Raw genomic sequence first — 24,753 nt, 5'->3', positions numbered from 1 at the left:
GAGATACCCAAAGAGATGTTCTCTCAGGTTAAAAAATGTTTTTTATTTATAGCTTTCCCACATTCATGTTCCTAACTCCTGCAAATGTGGAAGACTGAATGTACTGTATAAATTATTGAGTACTTTTTTATAAGCATGTGTATTGTACCAAGGAAAATGAGGAAATACTATGTTTTCCAGTTACCCTAAGAACTAGAAATTTGGGTTGGCATCCTGTTGGTAAATTATAATGGAACAAGGGAGACTGAACAAATGTCATAGAAGCTCGTTTTTCATGTAGAGATCTGAAAACACAATAACCCAGATCTTCTCCACCAAAACCACCTAGAAAAGTAGGACAGGCCCCCGACACAGCCATTTCCAAGTTGTGGGAGAGCCAGGTGTTCAGCAGAGACTCGTTCAGCTATTTTCCATCCAGCTGAACATGCTTCAAGAACATCATCTGAAGGGACTTTCCAAAGACAACCCCCCCCCCCCCCCGGAGGGCTTTGCAAATGGTTGTCACCGTGTCTCTAGCTACTGGAAAATCACCACTGGTCATCCAGCTCTCCAACAACACAGAAATAGCCATTTTGTGGGGGGATTGCAACTGTGCTACTCCAAGGTTGGGCTTTAAGAGATAGCCTCAGGAGACATAGCTTCAGAGATGATGATGTACAGTCTCAGCCTTGAGAAATAAAAGACAGCTGAGGATTTGTTGCACAAGTACAGAATCTGACAGCCTCAGCAAAGAATCCTGAGATAAGCATCCTGAAAACTAGCCTGAAACCACTCTTCTTGTGCTTACTAGTAGGAGAAGGCTGTTTCACATAGGTTAGTAGATGCAGATACTATGCAATTAAAAGCTTTAGTGGAGGAGAGAGAACCCACAGTGCTTATTGGCCTCCTTTTTGAAGACTTTGGAATTGGCAAGCTCATCCAAAAATGCCTGCCCGGTCTTCCGCAAGTTCTCCGAGCTCCGTTTACTCAAAAACCATCCATAATACAAAGGAAGGAAGTCCTTTTCTAAGCTGGGCTTCAGCTTCTTTAGATCATCCACTGTAAGTTTCCACTGATTCTTATCCTTGAGCTGCAAGCAATCCAATTTCCACGCCGTCTTGGGCTCCGCAATGATGACTTCATAGCGGTACTTGTCAGCAATGTCGAAGAGCTGATCTAGCCGTTCCCGCTCATGATGAGTGTCATCCACCACCACCACAGTGACGTCACGCTTGCAATAGGCATTTAGATCCTCGTCCACCTTGCCGTAATCATCAGGAATGGCGCTCCGGATGGCTGGCTGGATTTTGTACTTGTCAACGGAGACGATTCTGCAAGCATCTTTGTACTTGTCTTGGATGGCCTGTGCCAAGGTGGACTTCCCACTGCCCGGAAGACCCCGGAGAATAATGACTGTTTTGGACTCCCGGATGGTGTCAATCGTGTCATCATCATCCAGGAAGGGGAACTGCAAACCTTCAGAGCGTTCTTTGGGCTGGGAAGACATTTTCTTAAATATCTTGGGCAGAAATGCGTGGCTCTTCCGGGCAAAGCCTTTGTTCTGGAATAAAGAAAGGGGGAAGAAGAGGGAGGAAAGAGTAATCATGTGGTTCAATTGGAACATTCCAGAGAGAGATACCATCTTTTGGCCCTGAATAATAGACCACTGTTTTCAATCCAAACCAAAGAGGGGATTTTGTTGTTGTTGTTCTTGCTGCTGCTGTTGGCTATTCAGATGGGCACAAACGGCCCAGTGATGGCTTTAAATGACGCTATTATGTCAGATAAGAACTTGGTACATTCCAGAGGCAGCAGCCTCGTTCGTGCATTGTAGGAAAAATCCAACAGCAGCCTTCCCCAACCTGAAGCCTTCATTCCATGGAACATGTGTTGGACAACAACCCCATCTTCCCCAGTCAGCAGAGCCAGTGAACAAAATTGTACTCCAACACATCTGGAGGCACCAGGTTGGAAAAGCTTGTGCTTTCATGAAGACTAACATTTATGGACAGTTTTGTGCCACAAATAAGCCTATTTATTTCTCAACATATTAATGCTCCTTTATACCAGTGGTTCTCAACCTGTGGGTCACCAGATGTTTTGTCCTTCAACTCCCAGAAATCCTAACAGCTGGTAAACTGGCTGGGATTTCTGGGAGTTGTAGACCAATGCACCTGGGGACCCACAGGTTGAGAACCACTGTTCTAAGGTTTAGAGAAAAAGTGGTTAGTAAAACCTATGGCCCTCCAGATATTCAAACTACAGTTCCCATAATCCCAGACCACTGTGTGTGCTGGATAGGGCTTCTGGGAGCTGAGGTCCAAAACATATTGAAAGCCAAATATTTTCCCCACCCTTGGTTAGAATGCAGCTGACAAATCGATCTCACAGGCTGCTTAACTCAAAAGAACTATGCTCATTCAACAAATTAATCTATGCATGCCAAAATACATGGCTATGACCAATGAAAGTCTGCTGGTAGCAACTACAACTCACATGCTATTACATCTAATTCAGCCTTTCTTGGCCTGCCAAAAAGCAACAACCACAGAACTGGGAAGTGGATATGATAAACACAGTATCATCTGACTTCTTTTACTGGAATATACTAGGGAGATGAACCTAGTCGACCAGCCTGTATCCCCCTGTAACATTTAGCTAAGCCCTTTGCTAACAGGGGCCAACTGCATTTGAACACTACATTCCTCTGCTCCTACATAACTCTTGGCTGCTTTAGTCTAATTAAAGAGATTATTTGCCCTCCCAATGTTGATCAGTGGTCAATTTGGGAAACACTATAACAATAGAACTATACACACTAAAACAGGAATGGGCAAACTTCAGCCCTCCAAGTGTTTTGGACTCCAACTCCCAGAAATTCCAGCCAACTTACCGGCTGTGTAATTGGAGATATATAACTGGAGAAAGAGGGGACAGAGTTTTTTCTCAACACGTCATTTAATATTTGTATTTTGATATTCCCTTCCTTCACTAATGCAGGGTTTTAACAAATAGCTTAACTTTGATTACACTATATAACCAAATTTTAAAAGTTTTCTGTTCTTGCTTTGAAAGTGTTATTTTTAATTGTGCATGACTCACTTTGAAAGTAGTTTTTATACTCCATAAACTTCATTTTTGTGGCTGTCACAAACTAGGTTGAATTGGTTAAGACTCGATTGGATATTCATTGAAAAATTACAGCAAAATGTGCTGCAAGATGTTCCTCCCGTAGAAACAAAGTTTTCGCAGTTTAATAAACTTTTTCTATGTTTTAACAATAGAACCAATTAGGAAATGGCGTTTATAACCCTGGAACAAAATTTGTGTTGCATAGTGCTACAATCAGACCTCGACATTTGTAGATTCAAGGACCCAGAGTCCCCACAAAAGTGAAAAACCACATAACATTCCAGGTAGAAAGATTTTCTCTCTAACAATCTCTAGGTTCTCCAGACCATAGAATTGTACTGGAAGACCAAGAGATTCCTAGAGAAGTGTTTTGTCTAGAAATCTCCAAGTCCTTCAGCATGACTTTATGGTCAATTTCAGTCAGAAGTTGTTCAGATTTTGTACTGGAGGATCTAGAGATTCCGAGAGAGAACACTGTAATCAAATCCATTAATAATGAAATTTGCAAATATGGAGGGCTGGTTGTAGATATTGAGTTAGAAACAGCTAGGTAATGCTGCTCTCTGCACTGGGAAAAAGACGGTGCACAAATCCCAAACAAATATAAAGAGAGACCTTTTTAAAAACTATCAAAGTTCAATGTGTTGTCGAAGGCTTTAATCACTGAAGGCCAGGATCACTGGGTTGCTGTGAGTTTTCACGGCTGTATGGCCATGTTCCAGAAACATTCTCTCCTGACGTTTCGTCCACATCTATGGCAGGCATACAAGTTCATTTTTTGTTATTGCTAGAAGAATTACTTTTTTAAAAAAATGTCTGGAAAGAAGAAAATCTAAACTTTTTGTGCATATTTCAAAAGTGATACAGAAAAGTAAAGATTGATTAGCTACCTTCATTACTGAAAACTGGATTGTTGTTTGTTGCTCCATGCCTTCCAGTCGTTTCTGACTTATGACAACCCTAAAGTGACCTTAATCACAGTTTTTTCTGGGGCTGAGAGTGTGTGACTCGCCCAGGGTCACTCTAGGGATTTCCATGGCCAAGTGGGAATCAAACCCTCATCTCTAAAGTTGCAAGTGAACACTCAAACCATTACACTATTCTGACTCACAAAAGCTGAATGACTAATATATTAATACGTATCTAGCCAAATTCTGCCTATAGCTAACAGTTCTCTTTCCGACCAGTAAGATTGAAGAATAGTTACATGGGGCCCTTCTTTGTTCTCTCCTGCTTTATTCTTGATTGTTTTCTCCCTCTCCATCTTTGGGTCTCCCATTACATGCCATATACTATGCTACTTGTTATTAGTGCTGCTGTGTAGAAATCAAGAAAATGATTTTTTTAACTACAGATCCCAGAAGATGCCAACTACGATGGATAGCAACCTTTACCAACTGGTCCTGGTAGATCCAATCTAAAAAAAATAGCTTCCCAAAGCTTTTTATACTTATTTTAGTCTTAACAAGGATTCCCCCAACTAATGCAGCGATGGGGAGAGTAATGTGAGTATGAGATCAGAGAGATACCTGCTCTGTGCCATTTGACCTAATGGACATGAGTGCATGTTGTACTCTGGATGATTTTCGTTCCAAGAAGAAGTTGAATAATAACAGCATCTCTTACAGGTCTTTCATTCACAATCATCCTAAGCCCAAGTCAAGTTGACAGATTCCCAACCACAAAAAAACTACTAAAAATCAGCAAATTGCACAACATTTCCGTTACTACTGTATCAACCACAGAATTCATCCTATCTTAGCAAACAGTTTGAGGCTTTATCTCAAACTAAACACAATCCTGGGTGTAAGTTAAAAGTAATAAGGACAGTTGAACCAACAGAAAACAAGTCAGAAAAAATCAGAAAAGGCAAAGCAGAGGGATAGCTCAAGGTTTGTTTGGTTTTTTTGGGGGTTTTTTTGTTTGGTTTTTGAAAAATCTCCCTCTATCCTGATCCACCTCCCAATCTGTTGGAGATGGAAGGCAGTGAATCAATCGCAAATCTAGCCAAAGTCATGCTAAAGGTAAACAATGTCTTAAATTAAACTACGTAACATTATTTTTGTTCCTGGGTTATAAATACTATTTTCAAATTGATTCTATCATTAAAATATGGAAAAAGTTTATTAAACTGCAAAAACTTGGTTTTTGCGGGACAACCTGCAGCACATTTTGCTATAGTTTTCCAATGAATAGCTCATAGAGTGTCAACCAATTCAACATAGTTTGTGGCAGCCACAAAAATGAAGTTTCTGGTGTGTAACAACTACTTTCAAAGTAGGTACCCCACAATTAAACAGGAAATAACACTTTTAAACCAGGAACAGGTTCTTTTTTTTCTTTTTTTTTCAAAATTTGCTACATAGTGTTATTAGGAAAAAGACTTCTCGGTAGTTCAGGAGAGGTTTGGTTAGGTCAACTTTCCACAAAAGGCAACGACCAGTATCTTTTTTATTTAGGCAGTCCTATGGCTCTTATCTCACAGGGCAGAAGGATCACTTAATGGAGAGTGCTGGGGTTTATCTTTTTTCTATTATGTTCAGAGAGTGTTTTAAATGGTTTTAACTTTGTGCTTAAATTGTTTAACAGTTTTAATGGTGTATTAAGATTTTTAGTAGCATAATATCCATGTGAGCACGTCCCAAGACCACTCAGCACCCTCAGTGGACAATAGTGAAACCTGTATTTTGACTTTACTTGGGTCATAGGCATATCACAGAATCACACTAAAAGACCTAGAGAGTGTGAAGTGTTGTGGCTGGAAAATAATTTAGAACTTAGGAGGCAAAGATCCAGAGTTTAATCTTTATAATTATAAAAGGTTTATATACAAAAATAATAACTACATTTCTTAATCAATCAGGAGAGATGATTGAAAACATTCTTACAAAGCCATTACAAAGAGAACATCATAAAGAATTAAGAAAGATGATGAACCTTATAGACTTTTGCACTTATGATTGAAGAAGGGGATTGTTGGAATTCATCCCCACACTGCTCAAGTCTGCAGTCCTCAATGAGGAACACTTAGTTAGCTTTAGAATAGGCTGAGGGAATCCCTCCCCACTTTCTCCTGAATGACAGTTGGAATGTATCTTTTTGTTTTTTTCTCTCTCTTTCTGTTCTCATTCTGATTGGTTATGTAGAATGGGTACTTTACAGGTGCATGTCTTTGTTTCAGACTTCTGCTTTTTACATCGTGAGTATTAAGACCTCTCTCTGCTTGTGTGTCAGGAGAGATTTAGTGCTTGGAGATTTTTCTCTCTCTTTTGAACCCAAGAAGAGATGGAGTTAGAGTAGCTCAGACCCAGTTCTTTACTATTAAGAAATGTAGTTATTATTTTTGTAAATAAATCTTTTGTAACTATTAAAGATTGAACTCTGCTCTAAGCTCTAAATTCTTTTCCAGCCACGACACTTCACACTCTGCTTGCTGTGAGCTCAATGCTCAACTATAAGTATCCTTGTTTGTATTTTTGTATGCCCTGTATTTTTAGGAGCTTTCCCTAACAAAAGCCTAACAGTATGGGAGAAGGCGATCCTTTAGATAACCTGGACCCAAACCATGTAGGGCTTTAAAGGTCAAAACCAACACCTTGTATTTTGCCCGGAAAGTAACGGCATCAGTACCCTGTTTCCTCTAAAATAAGACATCCCCAGAAAATAAAACCTAGTAGAGGTTTTGCTGAACTGCTAAATATAAGACCTCCCCTGAAAGTAAGACCTAGCAAAGTTTTTGTTTGGAAGCATGCCTGCCGAACAGAACACCAGAGCATGCATGATTGGTAAATGTACGTACTAGAGTGTTGTACATGGAAATAATGGTAGTAAGAAGATGTTCTTGATAGGATTCAGTTTGTCTGGTTATGCTGGTTTGTGATGACAAGTACTGTACAGTATATAATAAATGTTCATTTTTTTGTTCTTCTTCATGGAAAAATAAGACATCCCCTGAAAATAAGACCTAGAGCATCTTTGGGAGCAAAAATTAATATAAGACACTGTCTTATTTTCGGGGAAACACGGTAGGGAGGTGCAGGGGATGTAAACCACACCGGGTGACACCATCAGAGGGGGTAACACCAAAAGGAGTCCCCATAAAACTTTATGCAGTCTTTTGAACTAATTTGACACCTTCATACGCATGGAGCGCATAGAGCGTTACAGATAAATGGGAATGACTCCCCATTGTGGTAGATTGGGTGTGACAACATGAGTTACTGTACTGGGTGATAGCATATAGAACTTTTAGGAATAATACACTGATGACAGCAAAAGCTTTATGGATTATAAAGATAGCAAGTTGAATTTGTTTCAGTTGGCAGGCATCTGGATACATTGCTTATTTGCATCCAGTAGCATGGATTAATGCCTGCAGATAAAGAGTTCTATGCAACTTGAGGGGTGGGGTAGATAAAACCCATCTCTGTTACTATGTCCAGTTACATGGCAGAGTTAAGACGTTGCTTGCATGGGCCAAGACAAGGGAATCTGGACACTACTGCACTATTTTGACAAAAACAGCTGCCTGGGGAACAGCAGTTAACAATGACATTTTTTAAAAAACAGAAGACAAAACAAAATAACAATAATGGGGCGGGGTGGGGGAAAACACTGTGAGCACCAATTGTTTTGCCATGAAACTGAATAATAAATGCTTGTGTTAAAACGGGTGGGAGAAGACACAGACAATGGTACCATACAAGCCCGTCTTAAGAAGAGAACTTGGGCAATTTTCCCGTGGAACAATTCGTCCCATTCTGTGCCAAACAGGCCCCCTTCTCCCCTCCCCCTGCCACAAACTAGCAACTTGGGAGGGGCAGAGAACAAGGCAAGGGCAGCAATGTAGCTCAACACTCCACCCCCTGCAAATATTAGAGATTGCAGGTGTCACCGTAAAATCCCGAGGACTAGAAACTGACCCAGCACAATGCTACTCAATGCATTCTTCCACAAAGCACAGCATTTAAACTTCTTACTGTCATCTATTATGTCCTTGCATTATACATCACTTGTATTTCAAGCCACCATGGTGTGATATATACATGCATATAGAGTTGCTTTGGGTTTTCCGGGTTGTATGGCCATGTTCCATACATGGCCATACAGCCCGGAAAACTCACAGCAACCCAGTGATTCTGGCCATGAAAGCCTTCGACAATACGCATATATAGTATGTCTGAAATTAAAACCCAAGATCAGGAGTAGCAATCTGGGATTCAAGGTGTAGCTTAGATGCCACTAGCAACCATGAAATGCATGCAAGATAATGAGCAAACTGGAATGCATCTTTTGGCCTCTATATCCAACATACTATAATCAGTACTTCATATTCACTGTGGTTAGATGTCCTCACAAAACTGAAAACTATGCTATGACTAACTGCTATGCTCTTTACTCAAGAGAAATTCTCTCAGTGAATCTCTAGGTCTGAGCCTGAATATATTGCACAAGATTTCCCTAGCCTAAAATGATACATTTTAATATATTGGGTTTATGGTTCCCGTCCCCTTGATCTGGTCATGTAAGTGTGATTTATTGTTATAATTGTATTATTTTACTTTGTTTAATAATGTGTATTATGTTGTTATGTAATGTTTGTGTTGCTTTTATGACTGTAAACCGCCCTGAGTCCCATCCGGGAGATAGGGCGGTATATAAAGTTTTTATTATTATTATTATTATTATTATTATTATCATCATTATTATTATAGGTCCTCCAGCATGATTCAATGCTCAACTTTTGGTAGACCATGATAACAAATTCATACTGGAAGACCTAGAGATTTCTAGAGATATTGTTTTAATCATATCAATTAATAATCCAATCCACACAAGTCAAACCAGCAAACATGAAGGGCCAACTATAGACTTTTGGAGAACAAAATGCACGTTTCCATAACCACTGTCTCTCCCAGGACACAACTGCAGCACATTGAAATGGCTATAAAACAGTGGTTCTCAACCTGGGATCCCCAGATGTTTTTGGCCATCGACTCCCAGAAATTCTTACAACTGGTAAACTGGCTGGGATTTCTGTAGGCCAAAAACACCTGGGGACCCCAGGTTGAGAACCACTGCTCTAAAACTACTCTGGCTACAACCTACAAAAAGCTGGGACTAAAATAAATGAATACACCATTTCTGGATCAAATGGAATCTCATTGTTTCCAATTAGATTAAATTCCTCTAAAATAGAAATGGCATATCTGTCCAGGAGGTATCTGCAAGTTGCAAGGCAGATACCTCCCAGTTAGATATTCCATTAGAGGAATTTAATCCAATCGGAATCAAATGGATTAAAATCCAATTGCAATAATGCTGCTTGCAACATCACTGCAAGTTGCAAGTCATTGCATAGCACCTGTTTTGCCTGCCACGTCTCCAATTTATGGAATGCTGGAAATCCTAGTTTGATAGAAAGATTTTCAATTCCCTAGTACAGAGCTACTGAAAGTAGCTAAAAAACCAACAACAGAATAGGAAAATGTCAAAATGCCAGGGCCATTCTCTTACACATTATCACCTGCACTGCTCTATGCCATCATATACACAGTCTTTTAAAAAGTGACCCAAAGACGTATAGCTTGAACAACAGAAAAAGGCATTCCCTTCTACTTCACAGCAGACTTGTGTAACCCAACTGCCCAATTACAACACATGAATGAAGCCACAAATCCCAAGATTCCACAGAATGGAGCCATGGCAGATGAAGCGATATGGAATGGTACAATTATGTAACCAGGGTACTCCTTTGTAGTTGTTTCCCTCTTCCAAATACAGTAACAGCTCCTTTAGTTATTAGCTCTGGTTGGATATACAATTACATCTTTTTTATACGTTATTTGGAATTTGCTTTTGTGTTTCTTTCAATAATATGACCTAAGGATCACATTTACCCCGTGATTCAATTTTTTCATTCCTCAGAACACGTGTGGGTTGTGAGCAAGAAAAGAAAGTATTATATTCCAGCTGGAAGAAGCAGTGAAATTCCTTGAATTAAGTCTCAAATATGTGTGTGTGGCTGGAATTACACTTAAAAATGTAATTGTTCCAACTTACATATGGATTTAACTAAAGAACAAACCTACAGAACTTATTTTATTTGTAACTTGGGGACTGCCTTTACATAAAATAAACAAGGCATTGGAACGTATGTTAGGAAGAAGATGCCAGTAAATATGTCCTTGGATAAAGCTGCCTGTTAACAATAACACTCTCTTCAAGGAACGTTTCCTTCTATCTGTTTGACCCCATCTCTGCAATACATGCAACTAGAGCTGGGTGAGCAAAGTGTAGCCCTAGGCCAACACTACATTTATGGCCCTTAACCCTTCCCAAATCTACCAATTTATGACCACCAAGGAAGGAACCTTAGTGTATAGGTTTGAATGTTGGGTCATGACTCTGGAGGCAAGGGTTTGAATCCCTTCTTGGTCATGGAAGCCCACTGGGTGACCTTGGTTAGGTCACACACTCTCAGCACTCTCAGCATAATAGGGTCACCATAAGTCAGAAATGAAGTGATGACACACAACAAGGGAATAGGGCATCTACAGTAGTTACCTTTTAATGAGATTGTATTTACACAAACACTGCTGAACAACAAACCATTTTACAAGGTGTTTCAAAAAGATGGATCTGATTTGAAATTGCTATGTCTCTGCAATCACAAAACGTCCATACATTAAATGCTTACCACTTGAAAGAAGCCCCCAGATGGCGTAGTGGACTAAGTGACTTGAAGGTTGGGTTGCTGACCTGAAAGCTGCCAGGTTCGAATCCCACCTGGGGAGAGTGTGGATGAGCTCCCTCTATCAGCTCCAGCTCCATGCGGGGACATGAGAGAAGCCTCCCACAAGGATGGTAAAAACATCAAAAACATCCGGGCGTCCCCTGGGCAACGCCCTTGCAGACGGCCAATTCTCTCACTCCAGAAGCAACTCCGGTTGCTCCTGACACGAAAAAAAAAAACAAAAAAAACTTGAAAGAATGGGGCATCCAGCATCAAATTATTACCGCTAGATGCCTCTCCCAGCACACAAACATCCCCTAGCCACAACTATTTGCAACATGACGGCCCTTTTAAATGAGATATTCTTCATTTGCGGAATTATTTTTTAGGTTTCATTCTGGCTCAAAATAGTAAATAAAACCAGATAACTTAACGACTTATTAAACCATTTGTAATTCTTCTGGGTAATTGCAACATCTTCCCATCATGAAATATATTGCTTTTTCCAAATCAGATGTGGACTGGTTTGAGGAGCAATCTGTATAGAGACCCTGGAGGCTCCCAATTGTCTCCAGACCCAATGCAATTGTCCACTCTGGATCAGTGCATGTTGTGATTTCTATTGGGGATCAACCAGAATGCATTGCCTCTTGAGGAGGCTGCCTATTGCAACTTGGTATGATATGAATGACTACTCTGTGCTTCTTAAGAATCCTTCTAACAAGGAGGTATTATTCAAACAAGCACTTTAAAAAAATAAGTAATCTTGGGGTATAAGCCTTGTAAAATTCAAGTGTCCCACAATTTGAATTCAGAAAGAAAGCACAAAAACATTTATAACATTGTTTTATCTTATTTCTGGTAAATGAAACCAGAGGCAAGCAGCATAAAGAAACCTGAACACTAGAATTAAATACATGGTTACTCCTATTTCTGTTACAAATAAAGTTGTAGGAGACTTTTTTTTATAGATGTTGGAAATGCCCAAAGTATGATTCAAGTAATTACACTTGTAAATCCTCTGACACAGCACTCAGGATGAGAACTTGTGAGTAAGACTGTATTTACATTGCCCTATATCCCAGGATCTGATCCCAGATTATCTGCTTTGAACTGGACTATACAAACACACACTGCCAGATAATCTGGGATAAGAATGTCTAGTTTGCTTTCATATGAAATTAGGAAAGTTTTTAAACAAACACTTGCAATTGGTTCCAACTGCTTTCTTGCACAATTTCTTGTGTGGTTTCAATAGAGCACAAAACAGTGAACTTAAATGCAGATCAGATGATTTCAAAGGATTATGGTATAACAAACGTACATGAGAGAAAGAAGCGGGCCAGATCCCAGCTATACAAGAAATAATTTGAGAAAACAATGTAAGAAAAGACTTATTTTATTTCTTTGATTCTAAGACCCGTTCTACACTGCCGTATAATCCAGATGATCAAAGCAGATAATCAACATTTTCTGCCTTGATATTCTGGGATATAGGGCTGTATGGAAAGGCCCATAGACACACTTTTTCTTCATATAAACGTATCTAAAAACAGGATAGTCTTAGAACTGAGGGTGATATTTATAGTATATACGGTAAATAAAGCTTTGTTTGTTGTATTGAAACTAGTGTGCCTCTTACTATTGATAGCATTCGAGAATCAAAGAAATACAGTAGTTAGGTTTCCCTATATTTGTGCCTTTAACATCCCCAACAAAATCAGTGAATAGCTAGGATTGCTGGGAATTATGTGGTGTTGGATATCTGGAGGATGCCAGTTAAGAGAAACAGGGTTCAATTTCAAGGGTTACTTGAGAAGCCAACCTTTTGAAAAGCTTAATGTGTTTTCCTTAACTTCACCCTATGGAATAATACTATACTTGAAATATGGGAAATATAAATATTCTCTAGCTGTGTAGCGATACTCAGATGTGTTTCCGCTTTGAAAAAAACTCTTAAATGAAAACAGTAATGTTTTTTTAAAGTGCAACTTGAAAGGTTATTTATGGGTTTGTGTGTGAGCGAACTCAGTTTCATTTCCTGCCAAGATCATGAAACCAGTGAAACAAAACAATCTCTTTCACTCCAAATTAAAGCCTCACACAAATGTACACGCTTCACGTTCTCTTGTAGGGAGAGGAAGAATGAGGTGGAGAAAACTGGCACAAAAACTCAGAGCAGGTGAATGATTTCCCAACAGCTAGGAATGAGTTGTGCTTCCACACACACACACACACACACACAAAAACCAAACGAACATTGTACCTTCATCATAATCTATTGGTGGCCATACCAAAAAAAGATCTGACCCTTTCAACTGTCTCAATTTGCTCATCCGTTTCCCACATGTCAGAAAATACTCGGGCAGACCTTCATCCAAATTCAGTGTGGTTTTCCCCTACTCCTCAAGGGAATTTCGAAGTTTCTGTTTCACTTCTCAGAAGCTGGATGCAATTTCCTCTACGCAATAAAATAAAATCCCTAAACAGAATAACGTATTTTTTGGGGGGTAGGGATCCAGCCAAGAAGCAACAACAATGAACGGCAGAAGGAGCAAACCATATAGATCAGCAGTGGGAATAATGTGGCTTATTCCAGCATTCCTCACCACTGACTAGGGTAGCTAGAAATTGCAATTCAACTACATTTATAATCCCCACTAGCTTGAGTTGGCGACCAAAGACATGCACTATAGCCTGCCTGATGAAACACTAAACATGTTCCTAGATCATTCTTAGGAGCAGTTCACTTGCTGCTATCCATCTAAGTCAATTTCTTTTGTATTTAACTTTGCAATACAAATCCTTCTTGTCAGATGCATATCTTTGTGGCTGTGTTGTAAAACCAGTGCTGAACCTAAATCCACAGAGCAAACCAGAAAACAAAAGATAATTTGGGGTGAGGTTTTGCGATAGATCTCGCATTTTAGGACTCAATTTTTCTTTCCTAGGCTCAGGGTGCATCTTCACTGTAGAATTAATGCAGATTAATTAATTAAAGAATTAATGCTCTTAACTGCCATGGCTCTATGCTATGGAGTCCTGGGATTTGTAAATTGGTGAGGCATAGGTCCCTTCTAACACTGCTATATAATCCAAATTAGCAAAGCAGATATTCCACATTGTCATCTTTGAACTGGATTATATGAGAATAATAATAATAATAATAATAATAATAATAATAATAATAATAAGCTTTATTTATATCCCGCCCCCTCTCCCCAAGGGGAGAGGCCTATACTGCCTTATAATCCAAATAAAATAATCTGGATTTTATATGGCTGTGTAGAAGAAGGCATAGGGCATTTCTACACTGCCATATAATCCAGCTGATCAAAACAGATAATCCACATTATATGCTTTGAACTGGATTATACGAGTCTACACTGCCATATAATCCACTTCAAAGCAGATAATCTTGATTTTATAGAGCAGTGTAGAAGGGGCCAGAGAAAGCTAAAGACCTTGTAAAACTACAAGTCCCAGGATTCCACAGCATGGCTGTTAAAGTGGTACCAGCGTGCATTAATTAAACTGTGGAGATGCACCGTGAGAATGGAGTCCTGGAAATCTAAATTGATTCTAAAACACTAAATGTAGAATCTACAGCCCAAAAAGAATGCAAAGCAAGGTTCTACTACAGATGTTTCACTTTATATAATTCCAACTTTTTTCTTAGGACTCTTCCACACAGCCATATAACCCAGAATATCAAGGCAGAAAACCCACAATATCTGCTTTGAACTGGGTTATCTGAGTCCACACTAACATATAACCCAGTTCAAAGCAGATAATGTGTGAGTTTATACAGCTGTGTGGAAGGGGCCACAGGTGTTACAAGTCTCCCAAACCCATTTCTTTTAACTTTCCTTCAAACTTGGGATCATGTTGTAACTTTGTCATAGTTCACAGAAGCAGCAATGGAAAAAAAATTAATGAAATTGAATTTATGGCCACTTGGGTGTTGTTACTCTTGACTAACCAAGCTATTTGTATTCCACATATGCAAGCTGGGAATTCCCAAAGCGATCATTTCCTTTTCTCCTCTTACTCTCCAGACAACACATTGCCTAACTAACTCTCCAATTTTCTGCAAACTCACCTATCTCCAAGGTGGTTCTTGCTTACTTTTTATAGACAGTTTCCTGAGTTTATTCCTCTCCAAAGTGCGGTCCCTGGTCTTTTAAGGGCCCTTCCACACAGCCATATAACCCAGAATATCAAGGCAGAAAACCCCACAATATCTGTGTTGAACTGTGTCATAGAAGTCTACATTGCCACATATCCCAGTTCAACGCAGATAATGTAGGATTTTATTCAGCTGTGTGGAAGGGGCCTCAGTTGCCTTGATCAATGATCAGGGATTCTGGGAGTTGAAGTTTAAAAGCAAAAATGTTCTGTTCCTGGTTTGAAAGTGTTTTTTGCTGTTTAATTGTGCAGGACTTGCTTTGAAAGTAGTTACACTCTAGAAACTTCGTTTTTGTGGCTGCCACAAACTACAGTAGAGTCTCACTTATCCAAGCTAAACGGGCCGGCAGAAGCTTGGATAAGCGAATATCTTGGATAATAAGGAGGGATTGAGGAAAAGCCTATTAAACATCAAATTAGGTTATGATTTTACAAATTAAGCACCAAAACATCATGTTTTACAACAAATTTGATAGAAAAAGCAGTTCAATACGCAGTAATGTTATGTTGTAATTACTGTATTTACGAATTTAGCACCAAAATATCACGATATATTGAAAACATTGACTGCAAAAATGGCTTGGATAATCCAGAAGCTTGGATAAGCAAGGCTTGGATAAGTGAGACTCTACTGTATGTTGAATTGGTTGCGACTCCATGAGAGATTCATTGAAAAACAAGAGCAAAATGTGCTGCGGGATGTCCTACAAATACAAAGTTTTTGCAGTTTAATACACTTTTTCCATGTTTTTATAACAGAACCAATTAGGAAATGGCATTTGTAACCCAGGAACGAAAGTGTAAGAATTAATCCACGTTAACTGCCATGGTTTAATGCAGGCATGGGCAAACTTGGGCCCTCCTGGTGTTTTGGACTTCAACTCCCACAATTCCTAACAGCCTACCGGCTGTTAGGAATTGTGGGAGTTGAAGTCCAAAACACCAGGAGGGCCCAAGTTTGTCCATGCCTGCATTAATGCTATGTTGTGCTTGGAAGTATAGTTTGATGAGGATCCAAGAAAACTTTGTAAAACTCCATAGCCTTGAGCCTTGGCAGTTCAAGTGGGATCAAACTGCATTAATTCTGCAGTGTAGATGCACTCCCAGTCCACAAAGCAATAGGAACACAATAGCATTCCCACTTTCTGTGGGGAAAGCGATGGCCCGTTATCCAGGCGCACCCACCCAGGCACCCTCCAGCAGCTAATGCGGGATAAGCCCGTCCACACTCACCATGGCAGCGCCACCAACCGCAGGAGGAGGCGCGGATGCAGCGGGATCGAGGCCTCGAGAGGGAGGAACAGATGGCAGGAGGGACCGTGTGCGCTTGGAGGGAGGACGATGGGCTGCATCCGCTTTTCATATGCCCAGAGGGGAGGGAGGAGGAGGAGGAGGAGGGACCCGCCTCCTTAGTCTCCGCCTGGCACGATGGAGAAGAAGAGAAGGCGCCAAAGTCTCTCGGTGGCGCAACCAGGGACCGAGCGCCTCTCGGGCGACCCCTGGAGGCAGACAGGCGCCCTGCACACTGCCTAAGGCTTGGGGTTTTTTTTTAATTATACTGTATTTAATTTATTAGGCACCAGATCAGGGGTCCTCAAACTTTTCAAGTGGAGGGCCGAATCACAGTCCCTCAGACTGTTGGGGGGCCGGACTAGGATGAAATAGTCCAAAATTAGGATTGTTGTTGTTGTGTGCCTTCAAGTCGTTTCAGACTTAGGTCAACCCTAAGTCTAAAGTTTAGGACAGGCCAGGTCAATGACCTTGGAGGGTTGCATCTGGCCCATGGGCCTTAGCTTGGGGACCCCTGATCTAGACAATCTCATAAGACCATAGGTAAGCAAAGAGACCTCCAAAGACCATCTAAACGGTTTCATAAGACCATAGGTAAGGAAAGGGACCCTCAAAGGCCATCCAGATGATCTCATAGGACCATAGGTAAGGAAAGTGACCTCCAAAAGCCATCCAGATGGTTTCATAAGACCATAGATAAGGAAAGGGATCCTCAAAGGCCATCCAGATGATCTCATAGGACCATAGGTAAGGAAAGTGACCTCCAAAAGCCATCTAGATGGTTTCATAAGACCATAGGTAAGGAAAGGGACCCTCAAAGGCCATCCAGATGATCTCATAGGACCATAGGTAAGGAAAGTGACCTCCAAAAGCCATCTAGATGGTTTCATAAGACCATAGATAAGGAAAGGGACCCTCAAAGACCATCTAGATGGTTTCATAAGACCATAGATAAGGAAAGGGATCCTCAAAGACCATCTAGATCAGGGGTCCTCAAACTTTTAAAGCAGAGGGCCGGTCCACGATCCTTCAGACTGTGGAGGGGCCGAATTATCATTTGGAAAAAAAAACCAAAACAAGTTCCTATGCACAGTGCACATGTCTTATTTGTAGTGCAAAACAAAAACAACAATGAAAGAACAATACAATATTTAAAAATGAAAACAATTGTAACCAACATAAACCTATCAGGATTTCAATGGGAAGTGTGGACCTGCTTCTGGCCAATGAGATAGTTAAGTTAATTAGGATTGTTGTTGTGTCATTTCAGACTTTGGGTGAGACTAAGTCTAAAATTGGAGCCTCCGGTGGCTCAGTGTGTTAAAGCACTGAGCTGCTGAACTTGCGGGCCGAAAAGTCCCAGGTTCAAACCTGGGGAGCAGAGTGAGCGCCCGCTGTTAGCTCCAGCTTCTGTCAACCTAGCAGTTCAGAAACATGCAAATGTGAGTAGATCAATAGGTACCGCTCTGGCGGGAAAATAACAGCATTCCATGCAGTCATGCCAGCCACGTGACCTTGGAGGTGTCTATGGACAACTCCGGCTCTTCAGCTTAGAAATGGAGATGAGCACCAACCCCCAGAGTTGGACACAACTGGACTTAATATCAGGGAAAACCTTTACCTTTATCTTTTAAGTCTAAAATTATTTATTTATTCATTTACTACATTTATTTATTACATTTATATCCCGCCCTTCTCACCCCGAAGGGGACTCAGAGCAGCTGTATGTACATACAATATATTATATTGTTAGCATATCACATTAGCATTATATATTACTATATTGAACTATACCACTATACTGTAATATTATATGTAATATATAACATATAACATATAATTAATATTATTATATGGCATTATTATTAGTATTATATTGTATAACATTATAACATTATTATCAATATTATATGTATATACAATATATTTTATTATTTAAAATGATATAAAAATATTATATTATAAAACTGAGGGCGGGGGGCAGGTAAATGACCTTGGAGGGCCGCATCCGGCCCCCGGGCCTTAGTTTGGGGACCCCTGATCTAGATGGTTTCATAAGACCATAGATAAGGAAAGGGATACTCAAAGACCATCTAGATGGTTTCATAAGACCATAGATAAGGAAAGGGCCCCCCAAAAGCCATCAAGACGATCTCATAAAACCATAGGTAAGTAAAGGCACCCTCAAAGGCCATCTAGACGGTCCCATATGACCATAGGTAATGAAAGTGACCTCCAAAAGCCATTTAGATGGTCTCATACGGCCATAGCTAAGCAAAGAGACCTCCAAAGACCAGGTAGACTTAGGTCAACCCTAAGTCTAAAGTTTAGGACAGGGGCCAGGTCAATGACCTTGGAGAGCCGCCTCTGGCCCCCGGGCCTCAGTTTGGGGACCCCTGCACCAGATCTTGTCTGATCTTGGAAGTTAAGTAGGGTCAGCCCTGGTTAGTATTTGGGTGGGAGTATCAATGAATATCAAGTGCTATAAACTATATTTCAGAGGGAGGAACTGGCAAAAACACCTCTGAGGCTTGATCTAGGTAAAAGGTAAAGGTTTCCCCCTGACGTTAAGTCCAGTCATGTCTGACTCTGGGGGTTGGTGCTCATCTCCATTTCTAAGCCGAAGAGCCGGCGTTGTCCGTAGACATCTCCAAGGTCATGTGGCCGGCATGACTGCATGGAGGCTTGATCTACTCTGTCATATACTTTAGTGTCTGCTTCGATCTGGATCAGTGATTCCTAAAGTGGGCGCTACCGCCCCCTTGTGGGCGCTGCAGCGATCCAGGGCGGCGGTGATGGCCACAGGTGCATTTGGGGGTGGGGTCTCTTCCCAAGTGCCGGAGACAGGGCTGAGCACCTGAGGCGCCTGTTAGGACACAGGGGGCGGAGCTAGAGGAGTGGGTGTGGCTTCTTCCCAAGAGCCCGAGACAGGGCTGAGAATCTATCCTCTCCAGAGGCGCTTGTTGGGACACAGAGGGCGGAGCTAGGGAAGGGGGCGGGGCCTCCTTCCAAGAGCCCGAGACAGGGCTGAGAATCTATACCTCTCCAGAGGCGCTTGTTGGGACACAGAGGGCGGAGCTAGGGAAGGGGGCGGGGCCTCCTTCCAAGAGCCCGAGACAGGGCTGAGAATCTATACCTCTCCAGAGGCACTTGTTGGGACACAGAGGGCGGAGCTAGGGAAGGGGGCGGGGCCTCCTTCCAAGAGCCCGAGACAGGGCTGAGAATCTATACCTCTCCAGAAGCGCTTGTTGGGACACAGAGGGCGGAGCTAGGGAAGGGGGCGGGGCCTCCTTCCAAGAGCCCGAGACAGGGCTGAGAATCTATACCTCTCCAGAGGCACTTGTTGGGACACAGAGGGCGGAGCTAGGGAAGGGGGCGGGGCCTCCTTCCAAGAGCCCGAGACAGGGCTGAGAATCTATACCTCTCCAGAAGCGCTTGTTGGGACACAGAGGGCGGAGCTAGGGAAGGGGGCGGGGCCTCCTTCCAAGAGCCCGAGACAGGGCTGAGCCTCTATACCTCTCCTGAGAGGCCTTTTAGGACTAAAGGGCAGGGCTAGAGGTGGGGGCAGGGCCTCTTCCCAAGACCACGAGACAGGGCTGAGCCTCTGTATACCTCCCCTGAGGCGCTTGTTAGAACACAGGGGCGGGGTATAAAGGTCCAGCCCCGTCAGGCACTTGGGAAGAGGCCCCGTCTCCTCCTCTAGCCCCACCCCCTGTGTCCTGGCAGGCGCCGCAGGACAGGGATAGAAGCTCAGCCTTGCCTCAGAGCTCGTAACTCCGCCCATCCCAGTCCTGGCTGCCCATTTGTGGCCCCCGCCCCCTCCCCCTCCCAGCCCTGCATCTTGGACTAGGGGAGAGGCTCAGCCCCGACCTCTTGAGCAGGAGCCACGACCACCCCTCTAAGCCACACACCCCTTTCAGCGGGCTCTGAGCAATATTTTTTCTGGAAAGAGGGCGGTAGGCCAAATAAATTTGGGAACCACTAATCTGGATTATATGAGGATCCTTCCAGACAGGCCCTATATCCCTGTCCACATGAGTAGTTGAACTATTTGCTTTCTGATAATTCCATATGTGCCAGCTGTGTTTCATGCATAAAGCTATTAATAATATTATATTAAAGCACCTTCGGACTATACATATAAGGTGTATACAAAGCATTGATTAATCCTTGGTTTAGAACTTGAGTCCCATCTCCTAGATATCCCATTATGAACGTGTATGCAAATACAGATACAGGTAAGTTCGGAACAAGGCGGGTTCTGTAGGTTTGTTCGTGTTGAATCTGTTTGTAAATCGGAACAGGTACATTTTAACTCCAGTCAAATATATATACATATACATGTGTGTGTGTGTGTGTGTGTGTGTATGCATGCTTTGGATAGCATAGATGGACTAATACCCCTGTCTTGTTTGTTTTCCTATCTCTGCAGAAGACTTCACCTCACTTTCTGTCCATGTGATAATTGGATTTTGAAAAATTTGGCTTGTTGTGGAAACAAAGATTAGTGATTAAGCTTCAGTGGAGACACTTTTCCCCCACAACTCTTCCAGGAGTGAATTTCTCTTCCTAGGAGTAAATTTCCTCTCACTTTCTGTTGTCTCAACCCTGTTCTTAACTAGGAGTCATTTGTAAGTTGGATGTTTATAACTCCGGGACTGCCTGTATTCCAAAATCTTTCTGGTCCCAAGCACTTTGGCTAAGTGAACTCAAACTGTATTGTGTTTTTGAATATGCAAATAGTGTGTGTGGAGAAGGGAAATGAGAGAGCTGCCCTTCCATATAAGAATCCTGATACCCAATATGAAATTTAAGGACCAAATGATACATTCCTTATCATTCCTATGAGAAGGGATGCTCTCATTTGCACCACCACAACCTTGCATTTAGATATATCACTGGATATTATTCATCTTTTTTCTTGCAAAAGACGGTGGATTGGAGCATGAATTTAAAAGAGATTAGGCAATAAATCGTTCTGATGGCAAACTGACTTTGTTTATTATTGGTCCTAGCACTGTGGTCAAAACGTCTGGGGCCAAACAGAAAAATGAAAATTAGCTGAGCAAGAACTGAGTGTGCTGGGTAGTCACAGAATAAAAAGGTAAAAGCTGGAAAAGAAAAATGAAACTGGTAGGGAGAATGGGATGACTTGCAAAGAATGGATAAAACCCTAAAGAAGCACATTTCCTTTAGGTGAGGGAGGCTACACTGCAATGTTTTGGTGCAGTCCCACTGATTTCATTCCAAGTTTAGTTGGGTAATGAATGGGGAATAATTTTGTTTTTCACTGATGAAGCACATTTGAGTATGGAGCCTGGTTGTCTCCTGTTGCTGCTGTCAGTATCAATAATATCTTCTACCAAACTGGTTTGTTTTGCTGCTTTTTGTCTCTTGACAAAACTATACATTGCATGAGTGAACCTGTCAGAAATAGTAGATCATCAAATGTAGATGATCAGGCTAAATAAATGCATAAATGGACCTGCTTGTATACGAGTGGTTACAACAGAAAATATGTCCCTAGTTGGCCTGTTCCAGCTCTAATTCTTTATAGGCTATTCTTATTCAAGTAATGTTTAAACACTCTGTCCAATGAACCTTTCTAGCCTGTACAATGAACACTGTAACACTGGGAGGATGGAGAAGTGTACTGCTTGGAAATTCTGCAAAATGAGATGTGTTTAAAAAGCTGGACGGATCTATGACATTCAAGAGAAAGAACAATCATGTTGCTCTATTCATGTCAAGGATTCTAGATCTTTAAATCATACCTTGCTAAGATCTTAGTCACTTATCTATTAATGTATCAATCGCTTTCAAACATTAATGAATGATTCTTCTGTCACATGAACAAATATTATTGCCTCTCGTGGAGAAAGGAGCCATCACATATCATCTCCAGAACTGGGGGAGATGATATGTATGCCTCTGACCATACTATGTAATAAAATTTGTGGAAAAAATTATTCCTGGTTTGAAAGTGTTATTTCCTGTTTAATTCTATGGTACTTATCTGTGAGTTGTTATACTCAAAAAACTTCATTTTTGTGGCTGCCACAAATTATGTTGAATTGGTTGAGACTCTTATGAGATATTCATTGAAAAATTATAGCAGAATGTGCTCCAGGATGTCCCGCAAAAAAGGTTTTTGCAGTTTAATAAACTTTTTCCATGTTTTTATGAGAGAACCAATTAGGAAATGACATTTATAACTCAGGAACAATAATTGTGTTACATAGTGATATCAGTTGGCAAGGATGCAGTTGCACTCATGCCCTGATAGCACAAGCATCATTTAGCTTTTGTCCCATAGCAACTGGTATTGAGACACAAACCACCAGCATCTATGATAACCTTTCATTTGCTCATTCCCTGCTGAGAGTCATCCAAACTTATATCTTGTGTAGTAGCTAGTCTGAGTAGGCACTCCAAAAGGAAGTATTTCTCTTTATTTCCTGGAACCCAACATTCAGGTTCAGTGCATGCTTTTAAATTATGATATAAAGGAAATGTCTTGCTCTCCAGTTTTACCACTATGCACAAAATGTTATATATTTTATAATGCTTTTTTGTCTTCATTTCTAAACCAAAAGCCTCAAATGCTGTAAATTTTCCTGAGAGCATTGCTCCAGCTAATTGTTAGTTTTGATTTCCATTTTCCGTACTTTTTCCAAATCTGTAATATCTTTTCTGAAGTTCATCTACCAGAATTGTACATGGTATTCTATAGATGGTTATAGTATAGATAGATAAAGACTTTATTGTATTTGTAATTTTATTCTACAGTTCATCTCTGAATTATCCCCAACATAATGAGAGCTGCTGCCTATTGGGTCAGCATTTTCACTGAGCCATCCAGGGCAATGCCAAGAACTCTTTCATCATCATTGACTGCCAGTTCTGATAAATCACACGTGTGCAAAGTTGGGGGAGGGTTGTTTCAATTTATATTTGTTGCCACTAGTTTCCATTGCGCTACATGTGCCAATTTATGTCTACTTTGCTGGTATGGCTAGAACATTTATCATCATCATCATCATTATTATTATTATTATTATTATTATTATTATTATTATTATATTTGATATAAAACAAGATCAGTACTCAGCAAACAAGATCACTATGCTGGCTGTTGTATTGGATCACACATCGGACACAGTCTAGGACTATGTGTTGTATTGGTGAATAATGCATGCAGATCCGAGTAGGGTGGCCTTTTGCAGCTGACAGATGGTAATTTTGTCAGTACCAACCATTTTCAAGTGCAGGCCAAAGTCTTAGGTACTGCACCCAGTGTGCCAATCACCACCGGGAACACATTTACTGGCTCATGCCAAAGTCTTTGCAGTTCGATCTTTAAATCTTATTATTATTATTATTATTATTATTATTATTATTATTATTATTATTATTTTATTATTATTATTATTTCAGATCATTTATGAGCAAGTTAAATATATGTCCCAAGAGATAAAACATGGGTGAATGAACATGCAAAACTATGTCTGAGTATTCCTTGCATAAGAAAACTATAAAATCCATGGGGTTGCCATAAGGCAACACATGGAAAGTATAGTCTGACAGCTATGCTTTCCCCAACACAAAATAATTCAAAAGGAAGCAACTGCCATAATCTGCCAATGCAACAACGTCAGGATGTAGTTCGTCATTATTATGGTCCCACCAACTAGCTCTCATTTATGGCTAGTTGCTTCTACTGTCCTTTCATACTTTTTTCTGTTGCAAGCTGAAGGAAAGAAGGAAAACAGAGGGGGGGGAGCCACTATTGCCAATGCCACTAGCTATCACTTCTGTAGTTTTTTTTTTTTAGTTTTTTTCGTGTCAGGAGGAACCGGAGTTGCTTCTGGAGTGAGAGAATTGGCCATCTGCCCAGGGGACACCCGGATGTTTTGATGTTTTACCATCCTTGTGGGAGGCTTCTCTCATGTCCCCGCATGGAGCTGAAGCTGATAGAGGGAGCTCATCCACGCTCTCCCCGGGTGGGATTCGAACCTGGCAGCCTTCAGGTCAGCAACCCAACCTTCAGGTCACAAGGTTTTTATCCCCTAGGCCACCAGAGGCTTCTACTTCTGTACTGAGCCAGCTGCTCTTTAAAAGTCCTGGTCTTTGGTCTTCAAAGTAAGGCTGTATTGGAGGGGCAGGACTTGAGAAATCGCTTCTATTGTAATGCCCTCTACACATACCATGAAACATGGATCTGAAGACCTAGGATGTAGTAAACAGGATAGGATAGAAAGAAAGTCTCATTCATTCATTCATTCATTCATTTTCCTCTATCTTCTTTCTTTACTTTGTCTTCCAAAGGAGAGTAGATGGACACAGTAGCAGAATGGTGAAAGGGAATAGGTGAATGAAAAGAAAGATCAGAGCTATCTGGTAGTAGTGTAAGTAGTGGTGTTTTATCT

General features: G+C 41.0%; 1 protein-coding gene across 1 annotated transcript in view; it reads right to left on the bottom strand.

Moving 5' to 3' along the window:
* cnp (2',3'-cyclic nucleotide 3' phosphodiesterase) overlaps nucleotides 1–16,421 on the bottom strand; it is a 29,685-nt gene extending 13,264 nt beyond the window's left edge. The window contains exons 1-2 of the mRNA XM_008113264.3: nucleotides 16,268–16,421; nucleotides 871–1,540 (exon numbers count right to left, since the gene is read on the bottom strand). Coding sequence (XP_008111471.1) covers nucleotides 871–1,540; nucleotides 16,268–16,270 — 673 coding nt within the window. The 5' untranslated portion in view covers nucleotides 16,271–16,421. The remainder of the gene's footprint in view (nucleotides 1–870; nucleotides 1,541–16,267) is intronic.
* Between the last annotated feature and the right edge of the window lie 8,332 nt (nucleotides 16,422–24,753).

This window comes from Anolis carolinensis, chromosome 6, assembly GCF_035594765.1.
Source record: "Anolis carolinensis isolate JA03-04 chromosome 6, rAnoCar3.1.pri, whole genome shotgun sequence".
Classification (NCBI taxonomy): Eukaryota; Metazoa; Chordata; class Lepidosauria; order Squamata; family Dactyloidae; genus Anolis; species Anolis carolinensis.
Note: the sequence above shows the minus strand (reverse complement) of the source record. Positions and strands in the feature narration are given on the sequence as shown.